We start from the raw sequence: 18,302 nt of genomic DNA on the forward strand, positions 1-18,302 counted from the left end.
AACCCTTTACATAGAGGCTTCTACATTGAACCCAAAATAGTTCTACCTTGAACTAAAAAGGGTTCTCCCCTGGGGACAGCCGAAGAACCCTTTTGGAACCCTTTTTTCTAAGAGTGTAGGATCAACACAAAACTGACCTTCGATCGGTATCTTGAGGGAGGATCAGTGATACAAAGCGGGCTGATGGGAACAAAGACCTTTCGTTGTGTCATTTGTGTCACACTGAATTAGACCTGGACAAAGGGGCCAGAGGCCTAGAAGCACACTGAATACTGCCTGAAGATGAATGGGGGAATCATCACTCACAAACATACCCCCATGCACACGCGCAAACTCACGCACACACTCCTTAATGAGTGAAAACCTATTGAAATAATGCACCCACTAAACAAAAGCTTGGCTGATAGGTATTGACCAATAGGTTAACCAGTCTCATACACTGAGATAAACCACTGGTGGAACTGATAACAACATGTGGGTTTCCAGGGGAGCAAACAACACACAGACTGGAAGGAAATGTGTCTGCCACATCCACCATCCATGCATGTAGAAGCAGTGTCGTTTTCTCTCTTCAAACATACCTTGGCGTTACAGTGGAAGTCTCTGTGTGACCTTGGGGCTACTCTGAAGCCTATCCACTGCCTCATTAGTATAAGACCAGGAAGTCATGTTCTCAACAGAGCCCTCTGGCTGTTATGACTTCCAAGGGGAGTTTCTTCTTCCTCTTCACTCTGATCAATGCTATCTCCATACTGTAGTTTACATTCCAGGGTGCTTTATAAGGTTGTACAGATTCCTAAATAGACTGTTGAGTGTGTTTCTGGTCAAGACATGTGACACCTAAACTGAACTTGCATGTGAAGAATGAGCTTTCATGCTGAGGTGTCTCATGCATTGGTCTGGGAAACTGCAGTAATCCCAACATTCCTATAAGAACATATGCCATTTATGGCAAACAAGAGACACCTTCGGATGGTGAACTTGCTATACCGTATGTTTATTTTAATTTTATTTTACCGTTATTTTACCAGGTAAGTTGACTGAGAACACGTTCTCATTTGCAGCAACGACCTGGGGAATAGTTACAGGGGAGAGGAGGGGGATGAATGAGCCAATTGTAAACTGGGGATTATTAGGTGACCATGATGGTTTGAGGGCCAGATTGGGAATTTAGCCAGGACACCGGGGTTAACACCCCTACTCTTACGATAAGTGCCATGGGATCTTTAATGACCTCAGAGAGTCAGGACACCCGTTTTACGTCCCATCCGAAAGACGGCACCCTACACAGGGCAGTAGGCTGTGTAACGATGTGATCGTTTATGATGGCTGGAGATTGACTGTGAGATAGTGGTATTTGTGCACCATGCTTGATCAGCTACACCTTCTCTGCAATCCTTTTATTGTCCATCAAAAGCCCAGAGATCCTCTTGAAATGTATACAGTATGTGTGTGGAGCTGTGCTATGTCCCTCACAACCAACACTTTTTAGTCATAGTCTATGACCTAGCTACACTCTAGGTAAACTCTACGTTAGCTTAGGTCACCATCACAGGTTCTGTCACTCTCCACATCTCTTGCTGGGTGTGCATGCCCCAGTCTGTAATCCATACCAACCAACCACAGTTAATATCAGCCAAATTATCATCCTACACAGTAAAAATGACAAAGTGAATTTGAAGAAAATTTTACTCTGCCAAAGATAACATTTGGTCCCAGTCCAAAAAGAGTGGCAACTCTGGCAACAGAGTTCTTTTTTCAGAGGCGTATTTGCTCAATTTAGTGTTGATATTTAACTCTGCGTCATTGTGTCTAACTCTGTACAGTATTAATTGAAAATAACTTTTTTAACTCGCTGCAGTGTTGTTCAGTATTCTAAAGTAAATTGTTTAGAGTAATGTTCACTCCAACCAGTGTCATTACACATTTACTCTGACTCATAATACTAAATATATTGAATCTTATCAGGGTAAACACAGGAAAATCACTACCATAAATCAGTCAACACAAAATATTGCATAATAGGATTTGTTTATTACATGAGATGCCAAAAACAGGCCAAACAGTACTTGCTTTGAAACAAAATTAATTCCAGACAAGAGTAGTAATATTGTGTACAATCTTTGCAATAAAAACACGTGGTCCCGTGTGGCTCAGTTGGTAGAGCATGGCACTTGCAACGCCAGGGTTGTGGGTTCAATTCCCACGGGGGGAACAGGGTTCAATTCCTATGGGGGGACCAGGATGAATATGTATGAGCTTTCCCATTTGTAAGTCGCTCTGGATAAGAGTGTCTGCTAAATGACGTAAAAGACATTCTAGAGCATTAACAGACATTACCTAAAGCAATCAGGACAGCACAAATTGAAGGCCACACCCCTGTGCCTCCGTGGGAGAATTTCTACCCACATGGGCATGGCATTTTGATTCCGTACTCTTCCTACATGACATCTGTAGGTATATGTACAAATATGTACAACTGTTCTGGTACTAAGTACAAGTGTGGGGAAAAAAATCACATGAAGCAGTACGGGACCACAAACAAACTTGACTCATCACCACCATAATAACACCTTTCTTGCCCGTACATCTTTAAACGCATCTAAAGCAAAGGTAACAAGCAGTAAGTTGTCATCTTTTACAAGAATAGATTGGATTTCAGGAAATATTAACATCTCACAATGAACTTTAACACAAACAACCACGTCTGAACAGTATACACTGAGTACACCAAACATTGGGAACACTTTCCTAATATTGGCCTCAGAACAGCCTCAATTCGCCGGGGCATGGAATACAAGGTGTTGAAAGCGTTCCGTAGGGATGCTGGCCCATGTTGACTCCAATGTTTCCCACAGTTGTGTCAAGTAGGCTGGATGTCCTTCGGGTGCTGGACCATTCTTGATACACATGGGAAACTGTTGAGGGTGAAAACCCCACCAGCATTGCAGTTCTTGACATACTCAAACCGGTGCACCTGGCACCAACTACCATACCCCGTTCAAAGGCACTTAAATATTTTGTCTTTCCCATTCACCTTCTGAATGCCACACATACACAATACATGTCTCAATTGTCTCAAGGCTTAAAATTCATTTTTTAACCTGTCTCCTCCCCTTCACCTACACTGATTGATGTGGATTTAACAGGTGACATCAATAAGGGATCATACTGTAGCTTTCACCTGGATTCCCCTGGTCAGTCTATGTTATGGAAAGAGCAGGTGTTCCTAATGTTTGTACACTCAGTGTAACCTCTACGTAACATTAGGTCACCCTCACAGGATCATTCCCTTGATGTTTGGCCCATTTTACACTCAAAACCTTAGTGGAAGAAGACACCTGGAGTGCGTTTGCTATTTTAAGAGCTCCTTCCATTACATTGAAGGACACCATTTCCACTGGATCAATATCCAATCTATCTAGGTCAAACGTTTGCTAGTTGTATGCCATGTGACTTGGTGTTTCTTGGCCAATGTTTTAGTTATGTATTAAAGCTTTTCACTAGTTACATTTTTTTCTATTGTGTTTTACTTTGTAGCGCATATACCAGCTATGGAGAATTGGGCTGATTTTCTCAAAATATTTCAGATAACGCACCGTAGAATTATGCCTGGGTAACAACCTATTTCCAGGAAACAAATACTTAAACAATCTGTGGTGTTCGGCAATCAAGTGCTTCAAATAGACTGTAAAACCATCTGATAACACTAGAGAAAATACAATGTTGACTATTTGAAACAACAAAAACAGCAAATGCCAGTGTTGATCATTTGGAGACACCAAGTCACCAAAGATAAGTGACAGATTGCATAGTAGACACCAAGACTGAATGTCATTTAAGGCCAAATCATTGTAACCCTAAAGTAACTTCACTGCAGGGGGTCTGTTGTTTCTTTCCATATAATTATAGTTGAAGCTCGATATTCTCATGTCAATTTCTTTTTAGGTTAAATGCTCGTTTTGCAAGTGCTATAGTAGCAATTTCACCTCATGCCCAACACCTTCCAAGATGTCATGCATGATATCAACTGACAAATTCTGACTTGCATGAACGTACTGTAATTAATTACATTTTTAACACCCATCACATCTAAGAGTTTCAAAGTCGTCATAGAGGAGCTGAGTTTGTTTCGCACATTTCTCTTTTGAGAATAGAGCATGGTTCTCAATGAACGCTCCCTCATTTAAGTCATACGGTAGACTTTCGTTGGGACCCTCCATAGGCTGGAACATTTCGTTTATGTGTCCATTTTTATAAAGACTCTAACGTCTGCAAAATGGGTGTGTACATACATTCATCTGTAACAATAACCTGGTTATATGTTACAGGGGTTCTATTGCGTCGCATGTCAAATCTTGTGCCAGGAACATATTCAACTGGATCCACAGTCCCCACTTCTCTGAGAAATATTTAAACCTTTTGGTTTCAGAATTCAACACACTGATAGGATTTTCCATTTTCCAAACAGATCTGTTTAATGCAACATTCTGGCCCTCAGCTCTGCTACCCTGGATTCACCTTAGTTGTTTCAACGTCAATGTCGTAGATTGTCATTTGTAGAAACGTGTACATGTGTGCCAGACTCTGACTGTATGAGGTACCGAATGCAAAGTGAGCTTTGAAAAACGAATCAAAACAGCCCAGTGAGCCAGATGCTTAGAAGGTGCCGTATGTTTGTCGATCATGAGGAAGTCGGCGTGAATCCTCATTCTCTAGGGCCCCACGGCAAGCAGATAGGGCTGTTGACTTCCGGTGATGCCATCCAGATGCTGCTAAATGCTGGTCCCTGCCTATTAGACAATAATGTATTGTTAGAACATCTACTACTAATTCTCACAAGCAAGACAGTTTTTTCCTCCTAAAATTGTAATATTTCTCGCTTTACACATAATAGTGCTAACCCATTAGATGTTTTCCTTTTCTATGATCGCTCATGATCACTCTGCCCACAAGACAAAGCACTTACAGTATCTGCTCCTTCCAGGAATATGAGCTACAGTATACAGCCTCACTATTGTGGAACAATCTGCTCCCTCTAAGGCAGGCAGACAAGCCTGTAGCTTAGCTAGCTTTGATAAAGAGACAGGACAGGGGCCTCCTGAGTGGTGCAGAAGTCTAAGGCACTGCATCGCAGTGCTTGAGGCGTCACAACAGACCCGGGTTCGATCTCAGGCTGTGTCACAACCGGCCGTGACCGGGAGTCACCTAGGGCGGCGCACCAATGTGTATGTTTCCTCAGACACATTGGTCCAGCTGGCTTCCGGGTTATGCAGGCGGGTGTTCAGGAGTGTGGTTTGCTGTGTCATGTTTCGCATGACTTGACCGTTGCCTCTCCCGAGCCAGTGTAACGGATGTGAAATGGCTAGCTAGTTAGCGGGTACGCGCTAGTAGCATTTCAATCAGTTACGTCACTCGCTCTGAGACTTAAGTAGTGTTGCCCCTTGCTTTGCAAGGGCCGTGGCTTTTGTGGAGCGATGGGTAACGCTGCTTCGTGGGTGACTGTTGTCGATGTGTGCAGAGGGTCCCTGGTTCGCGCCCGTGTCGGGGCGAGGGGACGGTTTAAAGTTATACTGTTACATTGGTACCGTGACCCGGATCACTGGTTGCTGCGGAAAAGGAGGAGGTTGAAAGGGGGGTGAGTGTAACGGATGTGAAATGGCTAGCTAGTTAGCGGGTACGCGCTAGTAGCATTTCAATCAGTTACGTCACTCGCTCTGAGACTTAAGTAGTGTTGCCCCTTGCTTTGCAAGGGCCGTGGCTTTTGTGGAGCGATGGGTAACGCTGCTTCGTGGGTGACTGTTGTCGATGTGTGCAGAGGGTCCCTGGTTCGCGCCCGTGTCGGGGCGAGGGGACGGTTTAAAGTTATACTGTTACACCAGCTGGGGAGTTGCAGCAATGAGATAAAATCGTAATTGAATCGCATTTGGATATCATGAAATTGGGGAGAATTCCCCTCTCCTCCAGGACTCCCCAGCCACTGAGGTGAGACACAGACAGAGAGAGACAAACACACAGACCCACATACTGTATAAACACACACACACACACACACACACACACACACACACACACACACACACACACACACACACACACACACACACACACACACACACACACACACACACACACACACACACACACACACAGCCAGAGCCTCTTCCTGACTACCACGTGATATGATCAAGATATTGGCGGATCATAAACCATCAAGTTTTAAAAACATTAAGATCAATGTTTTGTCTTCATGTACTATTGGAAATCTTATTGCCAATCCCCCATGACTTGTGACGACGGTATATGCAAGAGGAATAGTTTCCTTGTTTCCGTACCTGGCCGACCCCAAAAGCAAAACTGACTATGTGATTATGAAATAAATCTGGGTCCCAATTCACTCTCTACCACTTCTCCTTAGCACTAAACCTTTGATGTTTGAAGATTTGAAAGGTGTGGAAAGGTGTAAGCAGTGTAGTCTTAGAGCTTTCTGTGATGTGGTCAGGTTGGACCCAAGTGCAGAGAAGAGACCAGACGAAGAATCAGTTGTTAAGGATAAACATAATACTTTATTGGAAAATGGTAGCCGCAGGATCACAGTACACTTGCAAAACAACAAACACTAAGTCTCAAACTCACTCAGGAAACGAATGCACATGGTAAACAATTCAAGCTCCTGCAAAGGACAACAGAAAACACACCTCTTTTTACAGGGAAATCATAATGAGTAAATAGGTGAGTAAATGGTCCTATATAGCGTGGAGTGACATTCCGCGAGTCCACCTTTTAAGGGAAGATCACAGGTAGGCAGCCACACCCTTTGACCCGGTTGGAGGAGCCTGGTGTTGGTGTCGGGTAGAGGAGCAGATCAAGGAGGATCAATGGGGGTAACCCTGTGATAAAGTCTACGGACAGGTGGGACCAGGGCCGGTTGGGGATGGGCAGAGGTTGGAGAAACCCAACCGGTCGCTGTCCTGAGGACTTGCTTTGGGCAGAGGTGGAGCAGGCCCTAATGAAGGATCTCACATACTCAATCATGTTGGGCCAACAGAATTTCCGCCTCAGGAACTCCAGTCTCTGATTAACCCCTGGATGCCCAGTTAATTTAGAGGAGTGTTCCCATTGTAGTACTCGGAAACGGGCTGATTGTAGGGTCACCTCTTGGCTTCTTGAATGGAGACCAAGTTGCACAAAAAGCTTAATTCTCTAAAATGTTGTGAACAAATTTGTTGACATCGCTGTTAGAGAGCATTTTTCCTTTGCCAAGATAATCTATCCACCTTACAGGTGTGGCATATCAATAAGCTGATTAAACAGCATGATCATTACACAGATGCACCTTGTGCTGGGTACAATAAAAGGCCACTCTAAAATGTGCAATTTTGTAATACAACACAAAGCCACAAATGTCTCAAGTTTAGAGGGAGTGCGCAATTGGCATTCTGACTGCAGGAATGTCCACCAGAGGTGTTGCCAGAGAATTTAATGTTAATTTCTCTACCATAAGCCACTTGTAACAGTGTTTTATAGAATTTGGTAGTACGTCTAACCGGACTCACAACCACAGACCACGTGTAACCAAGCCAGCCCAGGACCTCCACATCTGGCTTCTTCACCTTCGGAATTGTCTGAGACCAGCCACGCAGACAGCTGATGACACTGTGGATTTGCTTGATTGGCAGTGCCCACAAAAGATGAGAAATGAACCTAAACCACTCAAGTATAGTTCACTTTTATTTTATATCACTCAAATATCCAATTAATGGTGGCCAATATTGAGAGATGTCGTGAGCTACACTCACATATCTGAAATTACATGATGAATTGATGTTTACTGATCATGAAAAGCATGCAGTTAGGCCTACTTGCTAAATAACTCTGACGATAGAGCTAAATGTGCACAATTGTTTTGCATGAAATTATCTGAAAATGGTAGTTGACTATGCTTTTCAAGAGATTATATATTACAACCAAATAGTTAACATTTGTTTAACAATTACCTTGAAAACGGCACGCAGTTGTCAATGGTTTTAGTGGTGCTGGGGTCTCTTAGGTAAATCGAACGCTCTGCAGCTTATTGTAACGTTTTATTGATAACGACTTATATAGGCTTTATGACCATGTTTTCACAAATGTTCACACATTTGATATAATTCGGGGACAATATCTGGAAGTAAAGCGAAAGGGGCGGTTACTTCCACAGGGTAGCAATGGCATAATTCTCCAGAACCTGTCAGTCACCTGTATCAGACTCTTGCTTTTCTTTCATCCTTGCACCTCTTATGTGAAATGTCTCTAGCAATCCAATAAAATACTACAGTCAGTCAACATCCACAAAATGACAACTTCCGAAAGTATGGAGGATTTGTAACGATCTTGGTTGGGAGAAAGAGAGGAGGACCAAAGCGCAGCGGGGTAAGTGTTCATGATGAATATTTAATGGAACAAAACTGAACACTGAAATACAAAACAATAAAGTGAACGAACTAAAACCGAAACAGTTCCGTGTGGAACACACAGACAACCACCCACGAAACCCAGGTGAAAAAAGGCTTCCTAAGTATGATTCTCAATCAGAGACAACTAATGACACCTGCCTCTGATTGAGAATCATACCAGGCCAAACGAAAAAACCAACATAGAAAAATGAACATAGATAACCCACCCAACTCACGCCCTGGCCATACTAAAACAAAGAAATAACAAAAGAACTAAGGTCAGAACGTGACAGGATTGTCTACAAACAAACAGTTGAAGTCAGAAGTTTACATACACTTAGGTTGGAGTCATTAAAACTTTTCAACCACTCCACAAATTTCTTGTTAACCAACTATAGTTTTGGCAAGTCAGTTAGGACATCTACTTTGTGCATGACACAAGTAATTCTTCCAACAATTGTTTACAGACAGATTATTTCACTTATAATTCATTGTATAACAATTCCAGTGGGTCAGAAGTTTACATACACTAAGTTGACTGTGCCTTTAAACAGCTTGGAAAATTCCAGAAAATTCTGTCATGGCTTTAGAAGCTTCTGATAGGTTAATTTACATCATTTGAGTCAATTGGAGGTGTACCTGTGGATGTATTTCAAGACCTACCTTCAAACTCAGTGCCTTTGCTTGACATCATGGGAAAATCAAAAGAAATCAGCAAAGACCTCAGAAAAAAAGCTGTATACCTCCACAAGTCTGGTTCATCATTGGGAGCAATTTCCAAATGCCTGAAGGTACCACGTTCATCTGTACAAACAATAGTATGCAAGTATAAACACCATGGGACCACGCAGGCATCATACCTGCTCAGGAAGGAGACGCGTTCTGCCTCCTAGAGATGAACGTACTTTGGTGTGAAAAGTGCAAAACAATCCCAGAACAACAGCAAAGGACCTTGTGAAGATGCTAGAGGAAACAGGTACAAAAGTATCTATATCCACAGTAAAATGAGTCCTATATCGACATAACCTGAAAGGCCGCTCAGCAAGGAAGAAGCCACTGCTCTAAAATCGCCATAAAAAAGCCAGACTTCGGTTTGCAACTGCACATGGGGACAAAGATCGTACTCTTTGGAGAAATGTCCTCTGGTCTGATGAAACAAAAATAGAACTGTTTGGCCATAATGACCATCATTATGTTAGGAGGAAAAAGGGGGAGACTTGCTAGCCGAAGAACACCATTCCAACCGTGAAGCACGGCGGTGGCAGCATCATGTTGTGGGGGTGCTTTGATGCAGAAGGGACTGGTGCACTTCACAAAATAGATGGCATCATGAGGGAGGACAATTATGTGGATATATTGAAGCAACATCTCAAGACATCAGTCAGGAAGTTAAAGCTTGGTCGGAAATGGGTCTTCCAAATGGACAATGACCCCATGCATACTTCCAAAGTTGTGGCAAAATGGCATAACAAAGTCAAGGTATTGGAGTGGCCGTCGCAAAGACCTGACCTCAATCCTATAGAAAATGTGTGGGCAGAACTGAAAAAGCGTGTGTGAGCAAGGAGGTCTACAAACCTGACTCAGTTACACCAGCTCTGTCAGGAGGAATGGGCAAAAATTCACCCAACTTATTGTGGGAAGCTTGTGGAAGGCTACCCAAAACGTTTGACCCAAGTTAAACAATTTAAAGGGAATGCTACCAAATACTGAGTGTATGTAAACTTCTGACCCACTGGGAATGTGATGAAAGAAATAAAAGCTGAAATACATCATTCTCGCCACTATTATTCTGACATTTCACATTCTTAAAATAAAGTGGTGATCCTAACTGACCTCAAACAGGGAATTTTTACTAGGATTAGATGTGAGGAATTGTGAAGAACTGAGTTTAAATGCATTTCGCTAAGGTGTATGTAAACCTCCAACTTCAACTGTACACTCAAAATGTTATGAAATCAAATAGAGATAGTAGAGAAAGAAAGCTCATCATGAATACTGTGTGTGCGTGTGTGTGTGCGCGCGTGCGTGCGTTTCTGAACAGTTTTCCTATGGGTTTCCAGTTGATTCTCATCCATTCTCATCAACAGAATAATACAGACAGTAATACAGGACATAAAATGGCCACTAACTAGCCAGAACTACATAGAACTATTCTGTATAAATTGTTATATGAATGATCACACAAGCATGTGTTGTTTGTTGTAGGTGTCTCCACAATCCCGTTTCTCTGAAAGACTATTCTGATAAAGGCTTTCATTCAGATAGATAGCACACATACACAACTGCTGATAACACTTTGAGACAGAGAGTACGTGTACACTTTCTTATCAGTTATTTGTTATGTATTGTTCGTCTATAGTATATGGTTTTGGCTGTGTGGAGTAGTCATTATGTAATCTGTTGTTGTTTCTTGTTGTTGTCTGTATAGTCATTCTCAGTAACAAGTACCCCTTGGTGACAAATCAAATGTATTGAATTGCTTTTTATTTTCAGGAAGCTGTTGCATACTGCTCACCATTGCAAAAATGGTGTTATTAATGTGTAATAGTCAGAGGTAGACAGAATTTGCAACAGGATCATTTCTAGAGTCCCCTGAAATTACGGAACACATCACACCCAATACTGCTGCAGAACACGAACAGCTACAATTATGTTGATTACGGAAAAGCAATGCTGTGTAGGTGAGAAAGCCTATGCAGATTATGTCTGCCCAAAACAATCTTTCAATATGCTTTGTAGATACTTAAATCAAAACTATAAGATAGCGGCAAATGAAGAACTCACATTTTTCGGTCAATCTTAAAAAGTTGGACTGCAGTGCCATTTTCCCATCTGTTTGAGGAGCTCCTCCAGTGTGTTGAGTGTTCCACTAGAGGGCGAAGTGGAGAGAGGCGAGAGTAACTGTGGTAACAATAGCACAGAAAGATGATACAGTAATTCTGTAAGGACACTTTGATGTTAAATATGACAGACAGGCAGCACATTGACAATCACACAGCTTTTCTTTATGTTGTTCTACCACAGATAGAAATGTAATGCGTGTAGCATATGCAAAATTGTCACGTAATTGCTCACACAAATGACATAGTTCTATAGAGTGTTTACAGAAATTAATCTAGGATGTCATCTAGAAACTCCAGGGCATGGAGCGATACACTAATAACACTTAAGTGGTTATCCATTCACAGAGAAGGGTGTGTGTGTGTGTGTGTGCAAGTGAGTGTGTGTGTACTGTATGTACTATGTATGTGCCCGTGTGAGATAAGATCCCATCTCTGTAAGAGGACAACACACATGTTCCCATCCAGGACTGGATCCTCTCTGCAGGTCACAGCATGTCCATAGGGGCCTCCTTAGGAAGAGATGTTTTCATTTCTACAACACAACACACAGCAACCTGACACAGATGCCCTACAATTCCTTACAAATTTAACACATGCTTGCTTTGATCATTGAATACATACCACACATTAGTGTACATTTACAGCATGTAAGATTGAAAACATACAGTCAGAGTTCTTTGCAAATGTAGAATATTTTTTGTTTAATAACACACAAAACTTTTTTCCATTCTCTTTTTCCTATTTTATTCACTACAGAAAATAACAACCACAAATAGTGTTATTGTGCAAATGCCTAATAAATATGACCCTAGGTACAACTGGTGCAATTAACTACTGACATCAGTGCCCTGTGTCAGTGGGATCATACTATATGGTGCATAGCCCAACTGTCTTAATAGGCCATTTAAAAATACATTCATATTTCAAAATAATGAATTAACATATGTCCGCATCTAGTGAATTTGTGCTATCAAGCAGTACTGAGGGTTTTAAATAAATATTTCCACACTCTCCAGGTTTTGCAAACACCCCTAGTGGAGTACTACATTTGATTGAAGGTCGGATTATCCAATCCATGGGGGCAAAGCGTCAGGTTTATGTTTGCTCCAGTTCATCTACCAATGAGGTTAGTTCTTTTACAATCACGACGACATATGGCACTTGGAAAAAGCCATCTTGGTGAGGTAAGTATCTCCCTTTATTTCAATGGTGCACTCTTGTATAAAATGAATCACTATGCAACACTGTTACATTTGTTTTCTGACAATGTGCCAGCTTTTTTTGCTTTGTTCTATATCTTTATAGTCCTTGACTCCTTGGTGTAGTAGGCTATAGGTTAACCTCATTATGACCTCATTTTTTCTTTGTGCCACATTTCTGCAGTGTGCGTAAAGTGCGTGCATAAAGTAGCATATTAATGAATTTCCTGGCTGGTTACTATTTCTAAACAACGGATCCTCCAACACATATGCTCTAAACATCTTTCAGAAGTAAATCACTCACACAAACACACATTAATGGCTGAGCCGGGAAAGGGAAGCTTTTACCCGCGGAAAAGGGCGCATTTCGTTTTCCAGAGCGTGCGCGAGAGAGAGAAAGACAGAGAGAGAAGAGAGAGGGAGGGGCGTAGAGAGAGAAGGGGGGGATGCGGAGAGAGAGAGAGAGTTCTTCATTACATTATTTAGGCTACATTATTTCATATACAGAATATAAAGATATGTATTTTAGCAAACTAGAGCGTCTATCAGTCAAATGAAAGTGCACGCAGGGTCAACCAGCAACAGCAAATATAATGAACATTACATAACCTTTTCAAGTAATGATTTATGTGTTATTACATATAACAACTGCGGATGTGTGTGTTACATGTTGCCCATTGCAGTAGTCTAGAACTGAATCCATCTGTCCACTATTGGACATATCCTATGGGGGAGTCGCAATTGAATATTGGCATATATTACAAATGCCTGTTCACACCGCTACTATCCAGATGGCGAGGTGCATCAAAGCTGGGACGGAGAGACGGAAAAACAGCTTCTATCTCAAGGCCATCAGACTGCTAAACAGCAATCACTAACTCAGAGAGGCTGCTGCCTACATTGAGACCCAATCACTGGCCACTTTAATAAATGGATCACTAGTCACTTTAAACAATGCCACTTTAAATAATGCAACTTTAATAATGTTTACATATCTTACATTACTCATATCAAATGTGTATACTGTATTTTATACCATCTATTGCACCTTGTCTATGCCGCTCCGCCATCGCTCATCCATATATTTATATGTACATGTTCTCATTCACCCTTTTAGATTTGTGTGTATTAGGTCGTTGTTGGGAAATTGTTAGATTACTTGTTAGATATTACTGCACTGTCAGAACTAGAACCACAAGCATTTCGCTACACTCGCATTAACATCTGCTAACCATGTGTATGTGACCAATACAATTTGATTTGATTTGATGTAACCTTGTGTTGACAGAGAGTAGCCTATGCTATGGGGGTCATCGATCCCAGCGCGGTGGGGCGGACAGCTACTCGTCAAAGCAATGATTCGGAGAGACTGGTTAGGGGGCGTGAGCGTCTCTCTGAAAATACTGTCCATTGTTCCCCTCGGACCAATCCGGGCTAGAAATGTTCCTAATTATGGACCAATCATAACGCACTGGCCGTCCCCCGACTCCACCCAGAACTGTATATTAAAGGTTCCCCTATCGAGCCATATGCCACTGGCACTATTGGCTATCTTTTTTTCTTTTACAGTGGTCGGACTGAGTGGATTGTATCATTATTGATAAATATTTTTTATGATCTCAACATTTGTTACATTAGGCTAAGACAGAAACATGGCTGACGCAAAAGTCGAAACTAGTACGGAGATCTCTGCCAAGGTAAGTGGCCGGCAATTTGTGACCTGAGTGATGAATAAATGACAACTTCTACACTTTCTTTCATTTAAATCTATCCCGGACTAAATATTTTGAATGGAGAACAACTATCGGAAGCTGGAACAAGTGTTCAGCCGAGCTTCATTAAACCTAACTGGCTTTGGATGTGTCTTCTGTTGCGGATGTTGGAATGGAAACCGTTTTATTGGAGATCTCTGTTATATTAGATAAAATGTAGGCAAACAATATTTATCGAAAGTTGCACTCACTCACTAGTCTATTGAAACATACACGCCAAGCGATGCTTTTTTTTTGCCCGGAGTATAACAGTCTGCGCGCGGTTCTTTGTTTATGCTAACGTGTCCGTTGTCTTGAACACCGATTTTAAGCTCTTTTGAATAACTCAATCACACACGCACGTCTGGTTTACCGTTTTGATTAATTACCTTTGTTTGCATCAAATATCATAGGCTACATTGCAGTTACCGGACTCAATCGCGGCTGCTACAGTGGCTATTGATCCATTCTCCGATTTTGTACCACGCACCGGTCTGTCATAACTTGCTACTTGAATATATCTCATTGTTTTTGGAGTTGGTTTCATGGAGTATAGGATATTGATATAGAAGTTTATGGGGAATGGCTCAGGCATAAAAGCATCGCGCCTTTTAGAATACAGAATGAGGTGAAAGGGATTTAAACAGCGCGTAAATGTTTAATAACGTAACCAACATAAAACAATTATACCCGACCTAAGTACGAGATGATCTAGAGAGGGAGGTTTAAGAGCGTAATTATTTTTGCATAACTGTAAACGGAGTAATGATAGCTGCTCCTGTATTAAAGCTCAGTGTTAATGTTGGGTGATTTACGGCTGTATTGACATGGATAAGCCACCCGATGTGTTCATTCCACCAGGCTTGTCTGCGCGCAATGTGACAGTGCCTCGATCGGAGCTCCGGAGCCTTCCGGTTTCAGAGCATCAGTTGAGTGTATATGTGGGCTTTGGTGGCGCCAATAACGATTGGAATAACCAGTGTCAGACGTGAGTGCGAGCGAAAAGTTGAACTGTGTTCGCTCTCTCTCTCTCTCTCTCTCTCTCTCTCTCTCTCTCTCTCTCTCCAGCGTAACCCTATTTAGAGAGAGAGAGAGAGTGGGCGGGGGGCGTTCACCACAAACCAGCACTGCCTCTTGAAGGCATAGTTTCTACCTGCTGAACCAATGGCGCGCTACTTCTTACATTTAACAATTTTAGTAATTTAGCAGACACTCTTATCCAGAACGAATAACAGTAGTGAGGTTTCGTACTTTCTTCCCGTACTGGTCCCGGTGGAATCGAACCCAAAACCATGGTCTACCAACTGAGCCACAGGGAACCATATGCTGCTCAAACGATCCACGGTGATGATAAAACAAAGCTAGTATGTTGATGTCTCTCTGTTAGCCTATAGGATGAAAAGTATGCTTAGTTTCCTTCGCTGTTGGCGCCGCTGAGCGTAGTTGCCTATAGGTAGGCTACAATACAATATTGGCATGTACATGTATTGTTGAAGGTGGAGGGTACAGGGAGATGTAGCTGCTTACCGGCGTATGGGCTCAGCATTACTCAGACTAAAGAATATATGTCCTTATATGAAGATGTTAAAACTAATGACGGTAAGAAAATCTTTATTTTAGGGCACTAAAAAGGGCTATTGGAAAACGTGCTTTTGTCCTTCAAGTGAAAGGCCTAAACATAGCCTGCAACACCAACACCCGATCAGGATGGTTTTTGATTGATTACATACCTTATTGTCTTAATTTGTAGAATGGAAAGTCAATCAAACGCATAACCCTTCTATGCGCTATTGTCTCACTTCCCTGGAGTTAATTTAGTCGGCCTCCTTCTGGTAGCGTTCGTTTGCCACGCTCTTATTGGCTGTGTTAAAATAACCTACCAGGGTTCAACGGGAATTGTAGTCTTTTTCCGGGCGTGTCTTTATAGCGTCCCATTAGATGTGTCCTTGACTGAACTACAATTATCGTTGAACTCAACTCCATCATGGTGTCAGGATGCAACACTTCTATTAGATCTCCAAAAGTTGGCGGGGAGTAGAGCAGAAAAGCAACCAATATAAGGTTTAGGATCAAAGTGTTGCATTTCAAATGAAAAACGAAAGCATTCACAGGTTTATGTGAGGTTCTCAACCTTCCGCTCATTTAGATAGAAGTCATCAAAACCACACCCAACTCTAGAAATAAATCTGAAGGCTGAAACCTTGATTGAACCTGTGATAGATATTTTATCCACCATGTGACAAACAACACATGACTCAAACATAGTCTCTCATTTTCACTTTTCCCCAGGACCTGAAAGAGAAGAAGCTTGTTGAAGAGGCAGAAAATGGAAAAGACACCCCAGCCAATGGAAAAGCTGTAAGACTTCACCTTTAAGACTTTACCTTTAATAGACCCTTTTCCCCATTTTACCTTTAAGATGGAACCATCAGCTTATTTACACCTGTTCTCACCTGTCTTCTTCATTATCCTTATAAAAAAGGTATTTGTAAAAGTAAATCTGAGGTAACTCATGTTTTCTTTTGTTTATATTACTAACAAGATATCATCTGATTATTACTTTCACTTCGAAATAATCGTGTCATCCAACATTTATTCTTCCCTGGAGACAAACATATCAGATGCATTGTATTGTTTTTCCACAGGAGGCTGAGGAGAATGGTGATCAGGACAATGATGTAGAGGAGGATGATGATGATGTGGGAGAGGAGGAGGATGAAGAAGATGATGCTGAGGGTAAGTGATCTGGTCTTTCACAAAGCTAGGATGACAGAGTATCCATTACATGTTGACATATGCACCTAGTGGCAGTGATGTGTATTTGCTTGTACTAGTCTGAGGCAGTCTGCCTGAGAAATTGTTTTGTTGGAGCGCCCTCTATGTGTTATAAACTGTAACGGCAAGAATCTAAACCTGCCTTCCTTTCTGAAGGTGATGAAGAAGATGATGACGATGAGGTCGAGGGTCGTGCAGGCAAGAGGGCGGCAGAAGGTGATGATGATGACGAGGTAATGCAGCAACTTGAATCTATCTATTGCATTTACACGTAGAAATTAAAATGACTGATCACATATTGACTTGTTCTTTGCAGGATGATGTTGAAACAAAGAAGCAGAAAACTGACGATGATTAAGAGTTGCGTGTTCAACCCGCTGGAAGCTGCTGCAACCTCTCTCCTTAACCGCCGAACGTTTTGGGGGGAAACTGTGGCCATCATCAAGTAGAGTTCAACGTCCGTGTACACACACACCAAACTGCAATTTTTTTTAGAAAACCCAAGACGTCAAAGTTCTACCTTCTTAACAAGATACAGTACTTTAAAATGAGAATTTGTTTGTATTTTTATTTACATTTTATATTTTTGTACATATTGTTAGGAGGTCAGCCATTTTTCGACAGTGATCTCTGGTTACCAAACGGTGCTTGGAAGTTGATGCTTCTCTATGAAATAGACTTTACTTGTGGTTTGACCATGCCATGCTATCTCAACACAAACTTGTACAAATTTCAGAAAACAATTAAATTCAAAGCATTCCAGTAACTTTGTAATTGTACTTAAGTTGTACCATACAAAGTTGGTTTGTATGAGATGGCAAGGCCAAAGAAAATAGGTTTATTTTCTGTCTGTTAAATGGCTGTCTGTTATGGTCTGTTTAATGTATGTGTGAATTTCTTGTATGACAATAAACCTGAATTTTATTTTGTGAGTTCTTAATTTCTTCTGATTCGTACATTTTTTTGTATTTTAGACCCATCACCTGGTTAAATAAAGGTGAAATAAAAAATAAATAAATCATAGATGGGATTTCATAATGTTACAGTCAGCCACTTCAACTAGGAAAATCAGCTTTTGGCTCCATAATCTATCATCTATAAAAGTATCGTATTCAGACATGCTGTTCATTTGTTTTATTGGCCTGTTAGAACTTTATATCAATGTAAATTACTCATGCCTTGGCTTAAACACTTTCAGATCTGGTAAATTATATTGCATTTAATAAATTTACCTGAGTGAATCCTTTCCTTCCGATACATATTTCTTTGAACACCAAATATCACACATCAATACAAAAA

General features: G+C 41.4%; 1 protein-coding gene across 3 annotated transcripts; it reads left to right on the top strand.

The window, feature by feature from the left end:
- The first annotated feature begins 13,989 nt into the window (after nt 1-13,989).
- Nucleotides 13,990-17,927, top strand: LOC129855653 (prothymosin alpha-A-like). Of its 3 annotated transcripts, none has more exons than XM_055923536.1 (5): nt 13,990-14,174; nt 16,518-16,586; nt 16,874-16,964; nt 17,160-17,236; nt 17,320-17,927. In XM_055923536.1, the coding sequence occupies exons 1-5, from the start codon at nt 14,130-14,132 to the stop codon at nt 17,359-17,361; spliced, it is 324 nt and encodes a 107-aa protein (XP_055779511.1). In that variant the 5' UTR covers nt 13,990-14,129; the 3' UTR covers nt 17,362-17,927. The 3 variants fall into 3 exon arrangements, with proteins under 3 accessions (XP_055779511.1, XP_055779510.1, XP_055779512.1); XM_055923535.1 differs by lacking the exon at nt 13,990-14,174 and adding an exon at nt 15,376-15,592; XM_055923537.1 differs by lacking the exon at nt 13,990-14,174 and adding an exon at nt 15,384-15,572.
- The last annotated feature ends 375 nt before the right edge of the window (nt 17,928-18,302 follow it).

Source organism: Salvelinus fontinalis, chromosome 5 (assembly GCF_029448725.1).
Source record: "Salvelinus fontinalis isolate EN_2023a chromosome 5, ASM2944872v1, whole genome shotgun sequence".
In the NCBI taxonomy this organism is placed as follows: domain Eukaryota; kingdom Metazoa; phylum Chordata; class Actinopteri; order Salmoniformes; family Salmonidae; genus Salvelinus; species Salvelinus fontinalis.

Excerpts from the sequence above, each read along its gene's own strand:
- LOC129855653 (XM_055923535.1), top strand. The coding sequence starts at position 15,521 with ATGGTCTACCAACTGAGCCACAGGGAACCATATGCTGCTCAAACGATC. Across the intron at positions 15,593-16,517 it reads GTGATGATAAAACAAAGCTA|GACCTGAAAGAGAAGAAGCT; the intron begins GTATGTTGATGT and ends ACTTTTCCCCAG. Across the intron at positions 17,237-17,319 it reads AAGGTGATGATGATGACGAG|GATGATGTTGAAACAAAGAA; the intron begins GTAATGCAGCAA and ends TGTTCTTTGCAG.